The sequence below is a fragment of the Crocuta crocuta genome, unplaced genomic scaffold (assembly GCF_008692635.1).
Source record: "Crocuta crocuta isolate KB4526 unplaced genomic scaffold, BGI_CrCroc_1.0 scaffold37, whole genome shotgun sequence".
Classification (NCBI taxonomy): domain Eukaryota; kingdom Metazoa; phylum Chordata; class Mammalia; order Carnivora; family Hyaenidae; genus Crocuta; species Crocuta crocuta.
The window spans coordinates 508,023-533,112 of NW_027532040.1; the positions used below are offsets into that span (position 1 = coordinate 508,023).

At 34.2% G+C, this 25,090-nt stretch overlaps 1 protein-coding gene across 2 annotated transcripts in view; it reads right to left on the minus strand.

The window, feature by feature from the left end:
* VPS50 (VPS50 subunit of EARP/GARPII complex) overlaps nt 1-25,090 on the minus strand; it is a 129,762-nt gene that overhangs the window by 42,944 nt on the left and 61,728 nt on the right. For both annotated transcript variants that reach the window (XM_077776242.1, XM_077776241.1), the window contains exons 14-18: nt 22,299-22,387; nt 15,921-16,015; nt 15,495-15,593; nt 3,810-3,900; nt 569-745 (exon numbers count right to left, since the gene is read on the minus strand). In XM_077776242.1, the coding sequence (XP_077632368.1) occupies nt 569-745; nt 3,810-3,900; nt 15,495-15,593; nt 15,921-16,015; nt 22,299-22,387 (551 nt within the window). The remainder of the gene's footprint in view (nt 1-568; nt 746-3,809; nt 3,901-15,494; nt 15,594-15,920; nt 16,016-22,298; nt 22,388-25,090) is intronic.

Consider the following 25,090-nt stretch of genomic DNA (forward strand, 5'->3'; position numbering starts at 1 on the left):
TCTAATAAGTAATAAAGGTGATATTCTTTCTATCAGCCTTCAAATCCTTTCCATTAATTCACACAAACTCTGGTTTATATTATGTTTTTTGAGCTGTTCAAAGTGTTAAAACATCGTACTTCTAAACATCCCTTCTAGGTAACTAAGCACGATATCACTCAGATAAAGGGACATGGACAAAATGATCCAGGTGCCCAGGAGTGGGAATGAGAAGTAAGTACAGATGATCTATTCCCTCATCCATCTATCCAACAAATCACATAAATATGCAGTGAAGAAACTACTCCTACCTGATTCAGTCATCTAGTAAGAACATACAGAAATCTAATAAGAGCCCAAAATAAACATAAAGGCAAAATATATTGCTCAAAAGGACATTTTCAACAAAGCATACTATAAAGCCATTACTGTACAAGAGTTATCACAGGTATATAAGCATATAGGTAGGAAGACAGGAGGTGAATGGATAAATAAATCTAGCTAATCACCTTACTCACTGGGTAGAGAACACTTTTCAGTAAGAAAATCTCACTTATTTTCCACAATAGGTTTTAGAAATACTACATACCCCATTAGAAGCCAGGACATCTTCTGTTTCTTCATCTTTATGGTTGGCCTGAATTTCAAATGGATTCCCATCACTACAGTACTGCTCAAACAAGGTCACTGTTTTTGAAGAAGTTGAGGCTGGCTGCTTACTAGGTGAAACTGATGGAGAACGAGACTGTTCCATGAATTTAAATTCCTAGACATTAAAAAAAAAAGGAGTCAGGTATCTTTTAGCAACAATAGTAAAATTCCAGTACATAATATACACTCCATCAATGTAAATGCAGAGTTAGAGGGAAAAAATAAATAAATAAATAAACCTGATTCTGCAGGTTGTTCACTTTTAAATGTTGGAAGTTGTCTGAAAATATTAACTTGAAAATATATGCTCAAAGGTTTCCCTAAAGACAACTCAGTTGCTGATATTACTTTAAAAAGCATTACCGAAATCAAGCTACTTTTGGCTTACATTATGGAATTGCACAGAAAGTTTTTGAAAATAAATTCAATTGGAATAATTCTAAAAATTTTCACATAGCAGCAAAGACCTAACAGAATATGGTTTTAATCAATAAAAAGGCCACAATAAAAACTGTTAGGTCAAACACCCTATATACTTATGTTTGTACCATTTAAGGTATTCTATAAAAATACATCAAAATCTTTCTTTGTTATATTGAGTGAAGCACTTAAAAACTTTCATTCTATAAACTTTCATTTATTTTTCTTCATATATCTAGAAGCAGACAACACAAACACACATACTGAGGTCAGCTGATAACGTCTTCTAGACCTAAAGCTTGCGATTAGTTAATTATATTTCATTAACTCCCTATATATGTTGGGAATGTCACCTGGCTTCTCGGTGCCTCAATTTCCTCACCTATAAAATAAGAAAGTCAATCTACAGTAAGAGAACCACAATGCTAATCCTAAAGAGTTGTAGCACCCAGTACAAATAATGCATTTCCCAGATGAGGAAACTGAGGTAGTCCAGAGCGACTTAGTGCTAAGTTCAAGATCACACTGCCCATTAGTGGAAAAGATGGAGTAATCTCTAAAGTTTCTTTGAATTCCAAAACTCGTGATTTGATGATTTTTCACAAAAATTTGGTAATTTTGTACTTTGGTAATGTTTTTCTTATACCTTTTAATATTTTTAATATTAATTCCAAATTTCACATTATTCATATTCAATGATAATCTTCTTTAAAGTTACATAGGCTTCTTAAATTTCAAATGACGTGTTTATTTTCTTTTTAAATTGCAACTACACATTAAATCAAGTCCATCATAATGCTTAAAAATGATGCCATTATTTTTATAATTCTAAACAAGGGAGGACTCTAATGAGATGATTTCTTTAAACCAAATCTACAGGACTACATGTTCTCAAGTGAACATGATCTCAGTTGTGAATAGTTTTTAATGTAACTATATTTTAAAATTGTTGTTAAAATGTTTAACGTGAGATCTACTCTCTCTCTCTCTTAAGATTTTAAGTAATCTCCATACCCAATGTGGGGTTTGAACCCACAACCCTGAGATCAAGAGTTGCATACTTCACCAACTGAGCCAGCCAGACTCCCCTGGATCTACCATCTTAAAAAAACTTTAAGTGCATAATAACAGTACTGTTTACTATAGGCAAAATCTTGTACAGTAGATTTTTATCCACCTTGCATAACTGAAAATTCAAGGTAACTACTTTAAAAGAGATAAAGCCCATTCAACGGAAATATTTCAAATGTATCTTGTAAAAAAATTGTTTTATATTTATACCAAGTACATGTGCTCACACAAACATACATAATCTGATGTTTATATACAAATTCAAGTAAAATTATTTAAATGGGGATTCTAAAATCAATGTTAGAATTCTAAATAATGTTAAGGAATCTCTTATTTAAGAATTCTAAAATAATGTTAAAATCAATGTTAATTTTCCTGTCTTTCAAGAACTTGTTGATCAACACATTTCACTACCTTTAATAGTTCCACATTAGGAAGGCAATATGATAGAACTAAATAAGAAGTCAGCTCTTACATAAGCATAAAGACTATCCCTCTAAAAAACTTTTAATCATGTATCTTTTACATTTATCCAGAATACAAAAATTGCTTCTAGAAAGCCATTCCTTCTGAGGGCAAGAGCTAAACATACTGGACTTTTAATACAGAAATCTAAGATTACACACTGTGTTTTGACATTTGGTATTTGTAGGGCATCATCTATCACACAAGGAGTATTTATCTACAATGTGTTTCAATCAAGGGAAAACAACTCAATATTTTCATAGATTACGTATTCTATAAAGATTCAAGGAATAAAATAACTAATAAAAACTAGTTAAGAGTATTTTTTATAAGTACCTCCTTTATTTCTGGGGCATTGTCTCACTATAATACACATTTACAAGTTATAACATAAATTAAGAACCTATTTTTCCCTTTAAGAAATGACAAACAAGGGTGCTTGGGTGGTTCAGTAGATTGAGCATCCAATGCTTCATTTTGGCTCAGGTCATGATCCCAGGGGCATGAGGTCAAGCCTCACGTCAGTCTCTGCACTGGTGGGCCTGCTTGGGATTCTCTCCCTCTCTCTTTCTCTTTAGCCCTCTCCCCAACCTGCACACTCTCTGTGTCTAAAATAAAAATTAAAAATAAAAAAAATTATAAACATTCTGCAAATATAAGCTTTTTCATTAAAGACCATCAAAATATAGCTGATTAATTTTCTGCAAAATTTAAATAATCATTATTAGATCTTCTTCTGAAATTAAAAGAAAAAGATTAGGCAAAAGAGTTTTCCTGAATTACATAAACAGAATTTGTAAAAAGACACAGATTTTGACATCCATAAAAGGATCACTCTACAAGAGATAAAAGAGGCTTGCTATTAATCACTTTTAAGTAAGGAAGTAAGACACTATTTCATGATTTTATGAATGATTTTTTTTAATATTTTTATTTATTTCTAGGGGAGAGAGAGAGAGACAGCGTGAGCAGGGGAGGGTCAGAGAGAGAGGGAGATATAGACTCTGAAATAGGCTCCAGGCTCTGAGCTGGCAGTTAGCACAGAGCCCAACGCGGGGCTCGAACCCACAAACCGTGAGATCATGACCTAAGCCAAAGTCAGACGCTTAACTGCCTAAGCCACCCAGGCGCCCCTTTATGAATGATTTTTTAATCTCTGTGTTTTTTTTTTAAAAAGATGGCCAAATAAAAGACAGGTTTATTTTTTCCTAAAAAACACTTACATGAAGTTGCAAGATGCTGAAATTTGACTTAACAGGACAAAGCTCCCAGGTCTCATTCTCTAGAAACATCCTCAATTCATCAAGCCGTGTTCTTAAGAAAATAAAACAAACACTCCAAAAAGTTAGAAGAAAAGTAAATTGCATACAAGATTTAAGAAAATAAAATTTGATTACAGAATTATCATCATAATCATAATCAACTCTGAGAATCTATTCAGATCAACACGGCAAACACATTTACTTGTTACTATCTTATCATAGTTAAGAGAAAAAACTCTCAAATATTTACTAAATTCACAATATCTTTACTGTATTACAAAAAAAGTAATTACTTTACAGGAAATGTCATTTGTATTAAGGGACTAAACTAAAAGCTACTCACCAATTCACATAAACTATCCCTAGCTAATCAAAACTACAGAGAAATAATTTACAAAGCTTATGAGATCATTAACACCAATAAACGCTTTATGCTGAAGAGCAAAGATCTTAGTCATACTTACGAAGTCACAAGATCAAGATGATTATCACTCTCTAAATATATGTAATTCAGTCTCTATCTCTATACAACATTCACAAATTAAACTGGCAAGTATGGTACTTATATGGCCAGCAATGCACTAATCATTTACATCACAGTGATCTCTTCTTACTTTTTTTTTTTAAATGTTTTATTTATTTCTGAGAGAGAGAGACAGCGTGAGCAGGGCAGGGTCAGAGAGAGAGGGAGGCACAGAATCTGAAACAGGCTCCAGGCTCTGAGCTAGCTGTCAGCACAGAGCCTGACGCGGGGCTCGAACCCACGAACCATGAGATCATGACCTGAGCTAAAGTCGGAAGCTTAACTGACTGAGCCACCCAGGCGCCCCTCTTCTTACTTTTTTAATGCTACTGTAGTTTACTGTCCATCCTGAATAATGACTACATTATTTAGGCAGTTCCAGAAAAATAACTACTTCTTTCCAGCTGACCTAGGAAAAACAGGGCCAGTGCCTGCCCTACATTTCCCTTCTTGTAACGGCTTCATTGTTATTACTAACCTGCTAAAAACAAAATGTAAATTAAAAAAAACCCACAGGTTTGGGGCGCCTGGGTGGCTTAGTCGGTTAAGCGTCCGACTTTCGCGTAGGGCATGATCTCGCGGTTCGTGGGTTCGGGCCCCGCGTCGGGCTCTGTGCTGACTGCCAGCTCAGAGCCTGGAGCCTATTTCAGAGTCTGTATCTCCCTCTCTCTCTGACCCTCCCCTGCTCACACTGTCTCTCTCTCTCTCCTAGAAATAAATAAAAATATTTAAAAAAAAAAACCACAGGTTATAAAAAAGACAATAAATGGGTAAATCTGTAAAACGCAAAAACTGCTCCAAATATTAGAATTAACAGAGGGGGACTTTAAGATAACTTAATAGTTAAATAGTTAAACAAAATAGAGAAAAAGACGTAGAAAATGGGTAGAAAAGAGAATTTCAAAGAATTACAATAATAAAAACAAAAAAAGAATTGTAAAAAATAATCACCTTAAGTTAAAAATTGGTTAAGCAAAACAGAAGACAGAATTAATGAACTCAAGGACAGATTGATAGAAACTATTCAACATGAAGCACAAATTGAAAACGTAAAAGAAGCAACAGAAAAGATCATAAAAGAGATGAGTCATAGTCAAAACATCTAGTATGCATGCAACTGAATGGAGAGGATAGGGAAAATGAACAGAAGCAATATTTGAAGAGGTAATGGCTGAAAATATTCCAAAGTGATTATGCCCGAATCACACACCATATTCAAATATTAACTAAAATGGACCACAGACATAATGTAAAAACTCAAACTATAAAAGTTAACAGCACTTACAATTCAACAACATAAAGACAAATAACCCAACTGAGAAATGGGCAAAGGTTTTGAACATACATTTTTGCAAAGATATACAAATGATCAATAAGCATATAAAAAGATGCTGAATATCATCAGTCATTAGGGAAATGTAAATCAAAAACATAATGAGACACCACTTCCCACCAAGATAGCTATAATCAGAGGTCAATGATAACAGGCATCGATAAGGATCTGTAGAAACTAGAGCTTTTATACAGTGCTGATGGGAATTTAAAATGATGCAGCCACTTTGGAAAATGGTTTGGCAGTTCTCCAAAATGTTAAACATAGAATTACCACTTAACCTGGGAATTCTACTCTGTATTGGTTTACTGTGGCTGCTGTAACAAACCGCCAGAAACTGAGTGACTTAAAGTAACAGAAATTTATTCTCTTACAGCTCTGGAGGCCAGAGTCTGAAACAGTATTAACCAGCTTGCAACCAAGGTGTCAGCAGAGGTACACTCTGCAGAAGCTCCAAACATCATCTACAAATCCGTTCCTTGCTTCTTGCAGCTTATGGTGGTTACCACCATTCCGTGGTTTATGGCTTCAGTGTTCCAATCTCTGTCAATCTTCACATTACTTACTCCTGTGCATATCTTTTCCTCTGTCTGTGTCAAAGCATGAGAAAACTCAATGTGCCAATACTGCCTTTTAAGATGGAAATGGTCATGTGCAAGGACTGGTGAGCAGCTTCTAAAAGCTGAGAATGTTCCCTCACTAACAGCCACCAAGAAAATAGGGATCTCAGTCCTGAGACCATAAGAAACTGAATTCTGCCAACATCCTGAATGTGCTCAGATGTGGATTCTTCCTCAGTCTTTTGATCAGAGCCCACTTCTGCCTACACCTTGATTTTGGCTCTTTGAGACCTTAAAGCTGAGCACCTAGACAAGCTGATCCAGACTTCTAACCTCAGAACCGTGACATAAGTGGATGTTGTTTTCGCTGTTAAGTTCATGACAATTTATTGCCTAATAATATAAAACTATTATAGTGATAAAAGGTACCAACTCACAGACAAAAGCAGCTTAGTAGACCCCCTCCTTCGTAAGGAGTAGACAGGAAGTAAAAGTATATAATAAAAACATATAAAAAACACTAGAAGGGTAAGAAAAGGTAAATGTAGTTAGAAAGTTGGTTCTTGCATTACTCTGGAAGTATACTAACCTATGAATTATAACAGGAGTACACAGTGAAATGACAGTACCACTACAAGAATCTATTTTAGAAGCTGAGAAAAAAATAGTATAAAAGTAAAAATTAAGCACGATCAACCCAAAAGAAAGGAAGACAGAAAATAAATGAAAAAAGAATAACACTTTGAGAAATAAAAACAACAATATGATGGATTTAAACCTGACTATGCCAAAAAAAAACAAAAAACACTAAGTGAAAATAGGAAAAAAGTTCAAACAGAATACAAAATCATGAGATGGGATTTAAAAACAACAACTACATAACAAAACAAGACAAACTACACGCTGTGTACAAGAGATACACTTTAAATATGAAGCCATAATTAGACTGAAAGTAAAAATTACACAGATATATGATTTCCTAAAATTACGAAATAGGGTGGAATTTTTTTATCAAAAATTTTTTCTCCAGCTACTATGATGATCTTTACGGTATTTTTCCTATATTCTGTTAATTAGCAAATTGAATTAATTTTAAATATTTAGTCAACTTTATTCTCCTTCTTAAATATTACCTGTGTGTGATGTTATTATCCTTTTTAGGATATCAGTGAATGCAATTTGCTAATATTTGTTTAGAAGTTTTACATCTATGCTTTTAGGAGGTGCTAGCCTATAATTTTTCTTTTTGTCCTTGTTATGTTCTGGAACCAGTGCTATGATGGCCTCATAAAATAAGTTATGAAGCATTCCCTCTTCCTATATTCTCTGAAGGAGTTGGTGTTGATTTTTTCTCCTTAAACTGGGTAGAATTTACCAGGAAAGGCAGCAAGCCTAGAGATGGAAATGTTTTAAAGTATATATTGAACTTCTTTAAAATACATAGGTCTATTCAGATTTTCTATATTTCACTTTGTTGCCTTTGGTTTGGTTTTATAAGAAACTTGTTCTTTTCATCTTCATTGTCAATTTCATTAGCAGAAAGTTGTTCCTATCATTTTATTACATATCTATATTACTAAACATTTACTGTATTCTTTTTTTCAATTAGAGTATAGTTGATACCCTATTACATTTTTAATGTCTAGGATCTATAAATACCCTCTTTTTAACTGCTGATATTGATAATTTGTGTTTTCCTTTTTTCTGCTCAGTCTTACTAGTAGTTTTATAGAATTCTATTATACATTTGATTTCTATTTCAGTGATTTCTGCTCTTATAATTTTCCTCCCTGTTTCTTTTTGTTTAATTTGCTGTCATTTTTTGTAACTTTTTGAAATGGAAGTTTAGTGCACTGATTTTCAAACTTTCTCCTTTTTTAAAAACATGCACTTATAGCTAGAAATTCTCCCCTCTGCTTTAGGTGAATCCCACAATTTTCATTATTATTCATCTAAAAAGATTTTCTTTTTTAAAAAATTTTTTAAATGTTTAATTAGTTTTGAGAGAGAGACACACAGTGTGAGTGGGGGAGGGTCAGAGAGAGAGGGAGACACAGAATCCAAAGCAGGATCCAGGCTGAGCTGACTGCACAGAGCCCGATGCAGGGCTCAAACCCACAAACTGTGAGATCATGACCTGAGCTAAAGTCAGCCACTTAACCAACTGAGCCACCCAGGCGCCCCTCATTTAAAAAGATTTTCTAACTTCCAATATGATTTCTTCTTTGAAATCTTCTTCTTCTTCAAATAGGTTGCTTAATTTCCAAAAACTGTTAGATTTTCTTTTCTCTCTGTTATTGACTTCTAGTTTAATTTCAGTGCGGTCAGAGAATATCAATCCTTTGACATTTTTTAAGTACTTGCTTTATGGTACAACAGATGATCAATTCTGATAAACTTCCTGTGTGCTCTTGAAAAAAAATACATATTCTGCAAGTGTGTGTGTGTCTTTCTATCATACACACAAACACAGATGAGGCAAATGTAATTAAATATGTTGGTCAAACACATATCCTTAGTGATTTTTTTGTCTGCTTTCATTATCAGTCATGAAAAGTAGTATACAAAAAAAAAATTCTATCATTACAGAATGGTCTATATCTCCTTTTAGTCTGAATATTTTGCTTTATAGTTTCGAAGTTACATCAGTAGAGGCATACAAATTTAGAACTGTTATATCTTCCTAATGAATAATCCCTCATCATTATGAAGTATTCTCTTTATTTTTAGCAATACTTCTTGACTTACAGTCTACTTTGTCTCTTAGGAATTTCTTTAGTCTAATATAAAGTATCTACAAATGCCTATCACAAATATACAACAAAGCACTGCACAATTAAGACACCCCCTCACTTCTCATGACTGGTATTCAAAACTACCAGAGGTCGGGGTGCCTGGGTGGCTTAGTCGGTTAAGCGTCCGACTTTCGCTTAGGTCATGATCTCGCGGTTCGTGGGTTCGAGCCCCCCGTCGGGCTCTGTGCTGACTGCCAGCTCAGAGCCTGGAGCCTGTTTCAGAGTCTGTATCTCCCTCTCTCTCTGGCCCTCCCCTGCTCACGCTGTCTTTCTCTCTCTCTCTCTCCTAGAAATAAATAAAAATATTAAAAAAAAAAAAAACTACCAGAGGTCTTAACCAATACAAAGATTAGAAAGGAATACATAAAACCATCATTATTCACAAATGACATAAATGTATACATAGAAAATTCAAAACAATTTCCAACAATTCGATTTAATAAAATGGTAATTTAACTACCAGATCACAGGAATTTCAGGTCAACATACTAAATACATATATACATGTGTATACATGTATATTGCATGTATATATATGTATTCATATGTGCAAGAAACAACTGGAAACTTCAAATACAAATCAAAATTCAGAATAGCATAAAAAAGACTACACAATGTTCAAAAACAGGCATGACTACTCAACAGTGATAGAAGTCAGAACAGTGGTTACTTCTAAGGATGGTTTTGACTGAGAAAGGACACAAGAGGTCCTTCCAGTATAGTGGAAAAAATGTGTATCTTAACCTGGGTAGTTTATGTGGTACACACATATGTAAAAACTTATGGAGTTGTACATTAAGATGTGTGTACTTTTATATTACACTTTAATGATTTTTTTCCAAAGATAAAACCTTAACAATCCTCTCACTCCACTCCCTAAATTGTCTGCAATAAAGGCAGGCTTGTTTTAAAAATATGGCCACCAAGGGCATTAGGAAATATTAACCCAATTGTGAAGGTTCATAAGGTCACGATTAGGAGACAGCAGAAGAGGGGCCTTTATTTCCAAATCCTGTCCTTTTCATTGCAGTATTGTTAAAAAAAACTACTTATTTTGTGACTGTGAATGCTAAATTGGTTAATATTATCCAAATTGATTCATTAGAGCCACAGAAAACTTCCTTTACACCTCTTTGCCCAAGAACATTTTACACAAATTGGAAGATTTGCATTTTACTTCTTTCTTCTATTTTACTCTACTAATATACACAAAGAATAGCAGTTATGATGAAAAAGCAGTGTGTATACAAACTACAAACTGCAATCAGATGCTGAATAACAGATATGACTGCAGACATATTACATGAAGAGCAATCCTAATTATTACTATGTAAGCAGTTTAGGTGCCCTCTGTGTCTTTTAGAAACAAGATATAAGGAGGATACAAAGAAGCTTCTGTGGTATACAAAAGAACAGGTACAATTAAAATAAAATTGAAAAGACTGTAAAGGGCAAATATAGTAAAGAAGACAATGACCAATCTCAGAGGCATCTCAAATATGCTAACCTCTGAATTAAAGAAAAAAAATCATGAATTGGAACTGTGTGATACCCAGATCTTTTACTTAACCTGATAAAAGACTTGATGCAATAAAAGGTAGTTCCAAAAACACATGATAAAATCAAAGATTTCAAAGAAGGTAGAGATTCCAGTATAATCCCATCACATTTGTAAGAGAAGGAACTTGATGCTCAGAGAAGAAAACCAAATTACACAGGAGATGAAGTTAGTGAGCAGCACAATAGAGGCAGGAACCCAAGGCCACTGATAACACCACACTGCCCCAAATACTTTCCCAGTGGGAAGGAAACTGGAAATCAATAACAAAAGTATAAACTAAGGGGAGTTTAATAGTGGTCCACCCACTATTACTGTGTACTAGTAGAGAGGCAGTTAGTCTAACACCAAATACATACCATGAAGACTTTGTTCTCATTTTAACTCCAAAATGTAAGCCCTACTACATAGTTTACAGATGCAAATTTATTTTTATGTAATTTAATTTACAGTAGAGTATTTTAAATGCTAAAAATAATTTATTGGTACCATTATAACCAAATCAAGAACATCTGTTTTCTAAAAATATTTCGCCTATTCTCCTCAGGAATATAGTGAAGAGAGTTGCAACAATATCTCCTATCCCACACACACATTCTCTCCTATGACATGACTTTACCAGTACCCCATCAAATTTCTCTCCTCTTGAATATGGGCCAGCTTCATGACATGCTTGTATTCCAAAGAATGTGGTGGAAGGACTACATGACTTTTTTTTTTTTTTAATGCTTATTTATTTATTTTGAGGGCAGGGAGGGAGGGGCAGAGAGAGAGAATCTTAAGCAGGCTCCATGCTTCACACAGAGCCCAATGCAGGGCTCAGTCTCACAACCACGAGATCATGGCCTGAGCCAGAAGAGTCAGACACTTACTGACTGAGCCACCTAGGTGCCCCAGGACTGCATGGCTTCTAAGCCTACATCAGAAAAGGCCATGAAGCTTCTACCTGGGTCTTTTGGAAAACTAGTGTTGTGGGAAGCCAGCTGCCATATAAGAAGTCCAACCATCCTGAGATCACCATACTGGAAAGGCCACATGCAGGCACTCTGGCTAACAAACCCAACTTTGTACATCCTCTCAGCCATCTCCACCAAGGGACAAGCAAAGGCATCTTGGATCCTCTTGGATCACTTGATCCAGGAAGAAAACAAAGAGAAGTACTACATATGGATAATAAACTTGACCCTAGAAACACACATTTTAAAGATACTTTAAAAATAAATCTTGGGGGGCGCCTGGGTGGCTCAGTCGGTTAAGTGTCCGACTTCAGCTCAGGTCTTGGATCTCACAGTTTGTGGGTTCAAGCCCCACGTCGGGCTCTGTGCTGACAGCCAGCTCAGAGCCTGGAGCCAATTTCAGATTCTGTGTTTCCCTCTCTCTCTGGCCCTACTCTGCTCACACTGTCTCTCTATCTCAGAAATAAATAAAATATTAAAAAAAATAAATCTTGGGGTACCTGGGTGGCTCAGTCAGTTGGGCATCCAAATTCAGCTCAGGATATGAGTTTGAGCCCTGTGTCAGGCTCTGTGCTGACAGCTCAGAACCTGGAGTCTGCTTCAGATTCTGTGTCTCCTCTCTCTGTCCCTCCCCCACTCACACTCTGTCTGTATCTCTCAAATATGAATAAACATTAAAAAAAACTTTTTTAAGTTAAAAAAAATAATTTCTTGGGGAGGCTGGGTGGCTCAGTCACTTAAGCATCAGACTGTTGATTTTGGCTCAGGTCATAATCTCATGGTTCTGAGATCAAGCCCCATGTTGGGCTCCAGGCTGGGTATGGAGCCTGCTTAGGACTCCTTCTCTCCCTCTGTCTCACGTGCATGCACATGCACACTCTTTCTCTCTAAAATAAAGAATAAAAATAAATCTTTCTTACTCAGGCAATGGGAGAGTTTTTCTCCCTTAAAGGATAGGTGATTCTCCCCTTTTAACACCAGTCGCTATACCTTTAGGATCCTTGAAAATATTTTATAATATTTGATTATTAGAGTAATTACAAGTTAAAGTGCACTTGTTTTAAATAGAAAGTTTTGACAATTACATAAAATATATAACTTTTACATCATTACTATTTAAATCAGATAATTTGTGCTTTGGGGAATTCTGCAGCCTCTGGCAGAAGGATTGCTTTGGGTGTATACAAATTTAGTACCTGGACATAAGGAATTTGGGAAAATAAAACCTGTATTTTTGTAAGGTAAGAATTCATATTGATACAGACTGAGCTCCCTCATAGTGTCATATAATCTTCTCCTAGAAAAAGATAACAGCATACAGACTTTTATACAACTAACACAAGCAACATGAGCACACTTTATAAAAAGATGTTTCACCTGTAGAGTAAAATGTTTCTATTTTCATCTTTTTATTATGTCTACATCTTTAAACCAATAGTCTAAGGAGACTCTAAGTCTAAAAATTTGGTCCAATAATTTCTTCATTCTCAAGAGCTCTATTTGGCAGTATAGGACCATGAAAAAAATTGTGAGCATATTTTAACCCTTTTATTAACAAAATTAAAACCCACTTGATCTATATTTCATGTTTCATACTGCTTTTCAATATTTATGTAGTATGATTTGATTTGGTGATAAAGATACTAAATAGGAATTTAACAGACTTAGATTCATCACTAGCTAATGTAATGACTTTTGTCACTTCAGTACTGTCGTACATTGGCATCATTTCCAAACCACCTGTGAAGTTTATCTTGCTTTATAAAGAAAAAGATGTACTTCAGAACACATTAATGGTTGGCACTAACGTAACCAAATTATTTTACTATAATTTTTCAAATGGCAGCTGTTGGAGAGATAATGACTATAACCAGCAGCTAAGCTAGATTCATTTAGAAACTGGGGATAGAGAAAAATCCTTAAAAGAAAGTTAAATCTTTACTTTTTAACATACTCCAATAGTCTAACATACAATGCAGCAAGAAGAAAGGGCAAGATCTTCCGGCAGCATTTATGGAGGCCTTTTCGACTAGCCACCTCATTTTGCAGTTGGTAAAACCAATATCCCAGGGAAAGTTAAATGATTTGTCCAATATCAGAGAGCTGGCAAGCAGCAAAAGTGGGATACGAACCCAAGTCTACTATCTCCCAGTCCAGCTCTCTTTCTAAAAATATGGTATAGCCTTTTCAGTGGGAAATAAATTTCATATTTCTAAGAGAAGTCCATACAAATTTTGAGTGTTTTGGAAACATTTAATAATTCATTTCTATAATCTCTAATTTCATCAAGGTGAACTTTGGTGAGGAATCTCCATCATGGTCATAGTCTAGAAATGCCCGTGCCTGGCTGCCATAGATGACAGATGGCTTTTGACAACAAGTAAAAAGCAGAAGGAAGACGATTAAATAAATCAGTGTTTTTGCACTGCACACATCTTGCAGTCACTAGGAACACCAAAATGTCTCCCGGTTGTCTTCCTGGATACAAGTGATCTTTGGGAAATGGACATGTGGCATGCTTTTATTCTGACAGGTTAGGTGAGACTTCTGGCTCCTTCATAGTTCCTTATCCTTTCCCACCTGTGATTTAAAAACTTCTCATTTTGGAGCACCTGGATGGTTCAGTTGGTTAAGCATCCAACTCTTAATCTTAGGACATGCTCTCATGGTTGTGAATTCAAGCCCTGTGTCGGACTCCATAAAATAAAAACTGCTCCTTTTGTACAGCAATATGTACATGTCAGACTGTCTGTTTCAACACGGCTTAAGTTTTAACAGGAAAAAGAAAGGTAAATAAAGGCAGTGTTAGTGGTTCATGCTATCCCCTTTCCACTGTTTTCCTGAGGTTTAGTCAATTAAAAAAATTAAAAATTTAAATTTTCTACACATTCTCTTCAATTCTATTACAAAATTCAAAGGCTCTGCTTTCGTACTGACTGGATCAATTTAAATCCTTTTCAAAACATATTTAATAGTTCACAATTAACACAGAACACTTGTACTTAATATATTTAATATATTTAATAATGAATATATTTAATAATGAATTAGTCAACATTTTCATGTCTAATAATCTCTCTTCTGACATGGCACCTAAGACTATAACCATGTATTGACTCTGAACAAAGAGAAAAAGCAGAATTTAAAATCTTTACCATTCTCAGCATCAAATAACAACCAAAAAAATCTAAACTTAATTTTAAAAAGTAAAAATGTACAATAAAAGTAAGATACAACAATTTAAATTATAAAGTGTATATAAAGAATACATTACAATACAGGGTCCACCTTATATCAGGAAAGGGCTAATAAAAGCTCTCTCGATTTAATGTTACTTTAATTATCCAATCACATTGCCAATTACACATTCTTTCCCACCTTCCTCCATTCCCAAAACCATTCCTAATCACCCTTTCTGAAGTCAATGATGACAGTTTTGGAATTTAATACATAAGCTTGACTTTGTGGCTTGATTCTAAATATCATGCCCTCTTCTTTAGAAGCCTTCTTACTCCTAAAAGGCAGATGCTTTCAAGTAACCCCTCACTGAGTGCTGCCTCTACTGATCTAACTTTCATACTAGCTCACACTACATATGCAGGTATAGAATAGTAGCCAAATTCTTTTGGTGAACTCTGACATAATAACCATCTTATACCCAAAAAGAAATTGGTTCAATATTTAGTTCAACATTTTGAGCTCCTCAACACAATCTATTAAATTTGACAATAAATAAGTAATGAGAATATTTTATGGTATTATGGGGGGAAGTCCTTAGCTATCTTAAAAAGACTTCAAAGAACAAACTGTTCCAAATTAAAAGTAATTGTTTAAAACCAATTAATGCTATAAAGTTTAAACATGAGATGAAGTATTCTCATTATGTAAGTAAGTCTATTCACATTTTATTAGAGTGCTTACCTATGGTAGTTCTTAAAATAATTGACACTTTGTTTCCTAATGGACTCTTGCAAGACTTCAGATTTGCTACCACAAAATTCTTCTCCAACTTGCATCAACCTAGTTGGATAAAAAGATTCATATTAATTTCAGCAACATCCTTATAGAACAAATGTAGTCCAGGCCATCTTTCTTCAAAGATAACAAGCCATAAAAATGGATGTTTGAAGAAATTCTAAAGATCACAATTCATTATGGTTTACAGACCTCTGAATGACAGAAATATTTAACACACTCACACAAACCCAACAGAAATTAGGTTAGAATGTTCAACTGTCTTCATTTCCATGAAGAAGTTACACCTGATAACTCACTGATTCACGATTTCTTTGATTATCATGGTTGAATGAATCAAACAGAAGAATAAAATAAGATCTCAAACAGTACCTGCTGATTATATCCAAAACAAAGATGAAATCATCATATTTAAATATAGACAAATCTGTTCCAAGCAAGTAGGTTTTTACTTTTAGTTGAACATCCTGTAAAACAAAACAAAACAAAAAAAATATTTCAAGTAAACCCAAAATATAGAAAATAAGTTTCCAAAACCATTTATTCTATAGTTACACACAAAAATGAGATAGGACTATATACTTAAGAATATATATTTAGGCCAATAACCAATATCCTTACAGTGGTATCACAGAGACAATTCCACAAGCATCAGATATAAAAATAGTAATGGCCACAATCATCACTATTAATACATACACGTATGCAAAATAAGAAATATATCCAAGTGTTGGATATGAAGATAAAAATCATCATTTATGTGTGGCTGGTAGGCTAGAAACCCCAAAATAATCAATTCAAAAATAATTAGAATAAGAACTGTGAAGTGATTATGTACAATACATAAAAATTAAGTTTTCATGTATTTCTGCTGTAGCACCTTAAAATGAAGGGATTCCATTTAAAATAAATATTAAAAGTATAATATACTTAGGAAAAGTTTTAAAAGGCAATATCAGAACCACAAGAAATAACTAACAACTCTAAGAGGATACAAAAGAAATTTCAATAAAATGAGTCAGGGGACTGAATGAGTGACTAAATAGCGTGAGTCAACTTTTCCAAATTAATGTAGCAGTTCATTGAAATTCTAATCAAATCACAAAAAAATTTCCCTTTGAACAATCATTCTAAAATGCACCAGAAATAGGAAACAGGCAATAACTTCTTTTTTTAAAAATAAAGCTTTGAAGAGATAAGTTAAAAGATATGTGACGTTGGAGAACTGGAACTACCTATATTAAATGTATTAAAAACTATTTAAAAAAAAAGAATACTACCAGTATCCAAAGAATCAATAAAATATGACAACTCAGAAATAGAGCTAACAAAATATATACATGAGCTTAATGCATTGCAATAAAAAACTATTGTTTGCCAATTATTTACTTTTTGTCAGCATTATGCAAAAAGCTTTATATATTATCATTAATCCTAAAATAGCCCTTGTGAGCAGGCATTACTTATCCTCCTAAGAGACAAAAAGCTGAAAATAGGTCAAGTAATTGTCTCAATTCACATGCCCCATGAATGACAAAGCTAAGACTTGAACCCAGGTCTCTCTGCCTTCAAAGTCTCCTCTTTTCACTGGACTTCGCTACAAAGAGGCATCACAAATAAAGAAACAAGAAAAAAGATCATCCAGAAAGTAGTGAAGGGAAAACCAACTAGATTTGGAGAGAAAAACAACTCTTTCCTCTCTTTACATCACATATCAAAAGGTATATAAATGGATTAAATAAGTGCTTTTGTAGGTTTTCAAAAGATTAAAAATTAATCCAATAAAGCAAAAATATTTTCTGAGTACTAATTAAGTGTTCTAGGCAGTGTTCTAGCTTTTGGGATACAGCAATTAATGTAAAGTTTATATAGTATCTATAATCACCAGATGAATGTTGACCTGAGCTTTACATAAGAAAAAATAGTTTAAGAATAAATGTAGCATAAGTCACAAAGGATAAAGGTCAAAAGTTTGACCTCATAAAAATGTAGAATATTTGCATATTGAAAATAAGTGAAAATAGACATATGATATATAAAAGATTACTCATTTTCATATAAATCATTTAGAACTTAAGAACAAAAAACACAAGCAAATAATTCACAAATCAGTAAGTCATGGATTCTTTAAATGCTCAGTTTCTCTAACAATTAAAGAGGTATGAATTAAAACACTAATAAAATATAAACAGATTCAACTGGCCAATTAAAAGATAAAGTCTCTCAAAAAAAAAACATTTTTTACATTTATAGAAAACACAACTAAAACATGATCCAAAAGCATTTAAAATAAAGGGACAAAGGAAAATATGAACAAGATAAACACAGCAATGGTAATAATAAAACAAACTAGAATTCACAGCAAAATGCCTCAGGACAAAAGAACTGTATATTTTTTTAATTAATGAAGGGAACTATGTACACAGGTAGGTAAAGTGGTTATTAGCATTGCAGCATCAATCAACATAGCATCCAAGTATAAAAAGCAAAAGCTAATGTTAGAGATAAAACAAAAACCTGACAAAAATTACAATCCTTCTGGAAGATTAAACTCCTCCCTCAGAATTACACAGGCCAAGGAAACAATAATAATAATAATAATAAAGATACATTTTAGAATACTACAATTAATAATAAGCTTGCTTTAACATAGAACTTAACTCCCACCACAAAGAAAAACTACATGGTTATTTTTCCAAATGCCCAAGCAAGAAGTTTTTACGTGGGTGGCTCATGGGATATAGAGAAAATCTCAAATTCACAAGAAGTAGAACTATTGCAACACTAATTCTCTACAGTAAAAAGAAATAATAAGCATATGAATATGATTAATTTCTTACATATCAAATATTTAAAGATAAAATAAAAATCCTGGAAGATCAAGACTTTCATACAGTTAGATTTATAAGTCCATAAGGTCAAGTATCATGCATGGGTTCACCACCGTCTTCTCAAATTGACAGTGTCTGCCAAACGGTACAATTGATACAAATTTTTTATTACAGACTTTCCAGTGGAGTCAAAATGCATGGAGAATATTCCAAAATTTTTCATATAAAAAATCAGTCATTCTGATTTTGAGTTTAATTTTTATGTCATAAAGGTTAAATATCTTCTTAGGATTTTCAATCCTTTTTAATTATCATTATAATAAATTTATGACACATGAACATAAATTGTAACACGTTCACTTATGCTTTGGGAATTCAGGGTTTCAGATGTTAGAAATGTATTATGACACATATATAGCATATATCATATAACACCCCCAGTGGGGTGTAAGGCAGTATCCCAAAATAAAATGCATTAATATTCCTGTAACATATAAATGTTCACTTTAATGAGATAAATACTACAAAAAGCAAAAAGTTTAATGACAATACTGGTCTGGTTCTGCTGCTGAATGAATTCAAATCAGGTCAGGTTTGCCTAATGAACTATTAAAAAATATTTGTTTTTCAGAGCTTTTGCTTTTTTCAATTGAATTGAGCCTTGTACTTTCAACTAACAAACACTCATTGCATTACTAAAGCATGTAAAATACTGTTTTAGAACTAGTTGAGAACTGGGGCGCCCAGGTGGCTTAGTCGGTTAAGCGTCCGACTTTCGCCCAGGTCATGATCTCGCGGTTCGTGGGTTCGAGCCCCGCGTCGGGCTCTGTGCTGACTGCCAGCTCAGAGCGTGGAGCCTGTTTCAGAGTCTGTGACTCCCTCTCTCTCTGACCCTCCCCTGCTCATGCTGTCTCTCTCTCTCTCCTAGAAATAAATAAAACATTTTAAAATAATGTTAAAAAAAAAAAAAAAGAACTAGTTGAGAACTGGGGTGGAGGGGCAAACAAGACTTGGGAATGGTAGAGATGAAGATACTCTAAAGCCTGAAACATGCAACACAACAATCTATACTCAAAAGAATGATCACTTTCATTAAACCAGTCAAATGCTTAAATTCGAATAGCTTTACTAAACATCATATTTAACAGATTCTCCTATATCAGGAATGATATCAAATTGTCAGACTGAATGGGAACTAGCTATATAAAGTGCCAGGTTAATATTTCAAAGTACACTGAATTACCAGAAATTCTACCAAGGATTCTACAATTTCAACTAAGTACCATCAGTGTTATTAGGAGATTATACCAGAAGATTAAATCAGAATCAACTGAATGAACAGAAACACCTGATATCTGACCCTAGATTTATATTCATTGAGTATGAGATTTCCCTTTACACTAAACATAATATTCAGAAAAAAGTCAGCCCAAACCCATAATTAATAGTAAATTAAAAAGCAGTTTAAGGGGGCACCTGGGTGGCTCAGTCAGTTAAGCGTCTGACTTTGGCTCAGGTCATGATATCGTGGTTTGTGAGTTTGAGCCCCATGTCGGGCTCTGTACTGACAGCTCAGAGCCTGGAGCCTGCTTCTCAACCTGTGTCTCCCTCTCTCTGTGCCCCTGCCTGGCTCACACCCTCTCTCTCAAAAATAAAAACAAGCATGTCAAAAAGAAAAGCAGTTTAGGGGTGCTTGAGTGGCTCAGTTGGTTAAGCATCCAACTCTTGATTTTGGCTCAGGACATGATCTCAGGGTATGTGGGATCAAGTCATGCATCAGACTCCATAATGCTCCAGTGGAACCTGCTTGGGATTCTTTTTCTCCCTCATTCTCTGCCCCTCACCAACTCATGTGTGCATACTCTGTCTCTCAAGATAAACTTTTTTTTTTCTTTTTTTTTTTTTAATTTTTTTTTTTTANCTGAAACAGGCTCCAGGATCTGAGCTGGCAGTCAGCACAGAGCCCGACGCGGGGCTCGAACCCACAAACCGCGAGATCATGACCTAAGCGAAAGTCGGACGCTCAACCGACTAAGCCACCCAGGCGCCCCTCAAGATAAACTTTAAAAAAAAAAATAGTTTAATATAGAATAAAGTCCATATATGGAAAAACCCACATCTAAAATCATACTCCATGGTAAAAAACTGAGAGCTTTTCCTCTAAGATTAGGAATAAGAAAAAGATACCCACTCTTTCAACTGTTATTCAACACAGTACTGGATATCTTAGCCACAGCAATTAGACAAGAAAAAGAAATGAGGCGCCCATATTTGTAAGGAAGAACTTAAACTGTCACTGGCAGATGACAGGCATTATACATAAAAAACCTTAAAGACTTGACCAAAATACTACTAGAAGATGAATTCAATAAAATTGCAAGATACAAAATTAATACCTAGAAATCGGTAGCATTTCTATAAACTAATAACAAAGTAGCAGAAAGAAATTAAGAAAATAATTCCACTTACTATTGTGCCAAAAGGAATAAAACAACCAAAAAAAGTGAAAGACGTTTACACTGAAAACTGTGAAGCAATGATGAAAGAAATTGAAGACAACACAAACAAATGGAAAGATATTCCATGCTCATGGACTGGAAGAACTAATATCGTTAAAATGTCCATACCTTTGGTATGGACCACTTTTTTGCACCATACACAAAAACAAATTCAAAATGGATTAAAGACCTAAATGTGACACCTGATATCATAAAACTCCTAAAAGAAAACATAAGCAGTAATCTCTTGGACATTAGCCTTAGCAACATCTTGACAGATTTGTTTCCTCAGGCAAGAGAACAAAAGCAAAAATAAAGTATTGGGACCACACCACAATAAAAAGCTTTTTCATGGCAAAAGAAACCATCAACAAAATGGAAAGGCAACCTATTGAATGGGAGGAGATATATGCAAATGATACATCTGAGAAGGGGTTAATACCCAAAATATATAAAGAAATTATACAGCTCAACAGCAAAAAACCCCCAAATAATCCAATTAAAATTGGGCAAAGGATCTGAGTAGACATTTTTCCAAAGAAGACATACAGATGGCCAACAGACACATGAAAAGATGCTCAAATCAGGGAAATGCAAATAAGTACCATGATGAGATATCACCTTATACCAGTCAGAATGGCTAAAATAAAAAAAAAGACAAGAAACAAGTCCTGCTGAGGATTGGGGGGAAAAGAAAAAGGAACTCTTGAGTACTGCTGATTGGAATGTAAATTGGAGTAACCACTATGGAAAATAGTACTGAAGTTCCTCAAAAAACTAAGAATAGAATTACCATATGATCCACAAGAGCAGTACAAAAAGCGTTATTTTCAGAGAAATTACACTTTTATCTAGGAAGTAATAAATTTAAAGAAATTAACAAATTTAATTATTTGATAACAACAACTATGCTACTAAACTGCAAAAGAAAACTTTAAGAAGATACATTCAACCAATAAACATGTAAGATGCCCTCAAGGGACAAAATCACTGACTTAGAAAAATTTTTTTCATTCTATACTAGATGTCAATCTAACTATGACCTATTTAGTTATCCTTTTCCTAAAATTAACAGAAAAAGAAAGAAAACATACATAAATGAAATAAAAATAGAGTATCTCAATAAGAAATCAATTTCTTAAGGCAAGAAATTTTCTAGGAATCTAAAAGCAAAGATGTAAGCAACAAATACATGTATATTTCTAATAGAGATGTTCAAATTAAAAGATTGATAGACAAATACAACTGTGAACTAAATTACAGAAGTTGAATGACACATTTAGTCCCCCCCAAAAAAGCTAACATAACCAAATCTATAAGGAATACAAATAAATACAGAAAAGTCGAACACTGAATTTCTAAAACTTTGACATGAAAGTTTCAGTTGCTTTTGTAAAAAAATAATTAAAAAAAACTCAAACCTGCCATATTCGTGTAAGTCCATGTTCCAATTTCTTTTTTATGTAGCCACGGTCAAAATTAGTTTCTTCAGTACTCATATTACTCCCTTCTGAAAATAAAAAAGGATACAAATTTTCAGTTTGATTCCCATTTTTGTTTTCCAAAAAAAAAAAATCATTTTAACTGTCATATATTGTAAGCCTATGTAAAATATATAAATATCTGTATAATCAAAACAATGTCAAAAATAGGTATTAGAATTAAACCCATTTGATAAGACACACAAAGTCAGACGATGAAATGTTAAGTATTCTACACTTACGACCGCTCAGTACCTATGTGATTGGAGCTGGAATTCTAACTTGGGGAGGGTGATTGCATAGACGAGGTTCTCAATGACTGTCAGGGCATTACTGGAACCAATAACTTCAATATAGTTAATATGCATGCTAACAAGAGTACAGATTGCAGAACTGCACATGCAGTAAGGTAATGATGCATATGTTTTATTTTTCATAATCCAGGATAGTCTTATCCATTCCAAATAATCTAGCAATGTTCAGTTCAACAGGTAAGAGCAATGATCTGCTTCAAAACAAATTTCCCCCCAAAAGCAACTGAAAATACAATTATATACATTTATATGAAAAAGTTTATGCCTTTCTATGACTAAACTATGTGGAACAAATGAGGATGCTATTTGATCTTAGGCTAACTGGGTGTCCACTGGTAACCAGCAAAAGGCCCTTGCATAGACCACACCCCAGGTCCACTCCTCATGTACCTCTGACAACTCCTACAGCTGAAGCTACTTACTATCTGTATGGTGCGGCTACTAGGAGTCCAGCAGCCCAGCGCAGTGCACCTGGGCTACACCTGGAGAGCTTTATGTTACGATGGTGAAGTGCTAGGACACCAAGTCTATCACAACAGACCTATAGCAGATGGCCTCAAGACCTTTTCAGCTTTATCAAGTTCTGTGAAGAAAAAATTTCGAATTACGGACTCCTATAATTTTGTTCCTTAATGTGAATAAGAAAGGACTAATTTCAAGTGAACAAATGACTTTTTGGAGTTCTGTATCTTGTCAGCTGACTGTTAGGCTAGTCATAGTCCTGAATATTTGTAAAATACACAGAATCAGGTCAAGGGATTGTAGCAAAGAGGACTAAATATAAAAGGTTCAATTGCTATGTTTTAAGTTAGATTCTGCACCGCAATAAAAATACATACATATATACAACAATAAATGCAAACTATGAGCCTGAAGCAAAAAAGCAAACTTCACTATGATGTATATATACTGTCCCTAAACTCTTATTTTATATCTAAAGTGCATATTAATTTTGTTCCAAACTTTCTCTTTGGTTTGTCCTTAAGTAATGTACTAGAAAAGGGAAAAGAAGTGCTGTAATGTCTTAACAGTTTCTGCAACTAGAAAAAAAAGAAAGATTGCCAAAACAGGATACACTTGTGAAGATCTGGAATCCTAGTTAAGCCCAGCAATTCTCTAAGTAATCTGAGGTTAAAAAAAAAAAAGACATATGGACATTTCATTAATAATAATAAGATCTCTTGACCCATTTCATTTGATATAAACAACCACCCGTAAAAGCACTTTATATTTTCTCTAAACTTTACACCAAACCTAGAGGTAGATGTGTAACTACGCATTGGGGGTTTTTGTTTGTTCGGTTTTTTAATCTATCATTTTAAGAAGAAAGCTGAGGCACAGAGAAGATAAACTTCTTCACATTCTCATCTTTTGAAAATGGCCATCAAAATTGGAAGCCAGGTATCTCTGATCACAAAGCCCATACTCACAGAGGTAGTACAGAGATGAGAGTATAGGAGTTGGGTAAAAACAGTGTGGTCTAGAAACCTAGCTCAGTTTTCTGCTTTTTCCACTTTTCCTTCCTTTACCATCCACCCAGTAATATTTCTAAAAGAATGAAAATCCTTCTGTAGAATTTTCCTCTGTTATTTTTTTCAAGTTTATTTATTTTGAGAGAGAGAGAGAGACAGAGAAAGAGACAGAGAGAGAGAATGAATGAGCAGGGGAGGGCAGAGAGAAAGAAAGAGAGGGAGGGAGAGAATCCCAAGCAGGCTCCATGCTCAGCACACAGCCCGATCTGTGGGGCTCGATCTCATGATCATGAGATCATGACTTGAGTGGCTATCAAGAATTGGATGCTTGGGGCACCTGGGTGGCTCAGTTGGTTAACCCTCCAATTTTGGCTCAGGTCATGATCTCAGAGTTCATGGGTTCGAGCCCCATGTCGGGCTCTGTGCTGACAGCCAGCTCAAAGCCTGGNCAGCAAGCACCTCTATTATTTTTGCTATCTATATGTATATCCTATCTAAATTGATAAGCTTCTTATGAGTCAAGACAAATATTAAATTTATGTCTTCTATACTACCAGAATCCTACAATAAGATTTGAGTGAGCTTCTACCCACCCAACCACAGAAACCAAGTATTTCAGAAATTAGAAGCTACTAAAATAATTTGATTGATTAGCTACATTAAATTGTATGCAAAACAAAAACTTGTGTTGTATAATTTATTTTGGCTCTATTAAACAAAATGCTGATGAAAGCATTTTGTACTTTTAAAAAGTATCTTGAATACTTAATCTAAGCTATTCTTCAAGGATAATCACTTAAGATACATAGTTATACAAATGAAGTAATTTAAATATAATTTCTGGTTAATATAATTTCTCAAAGATTTGTTCTTTATGTAGCTGACTATACCATAGTCATTTAGAGTTGTGTTTTCTATTCAAAGATAAATATTTTAAAACCTTGCT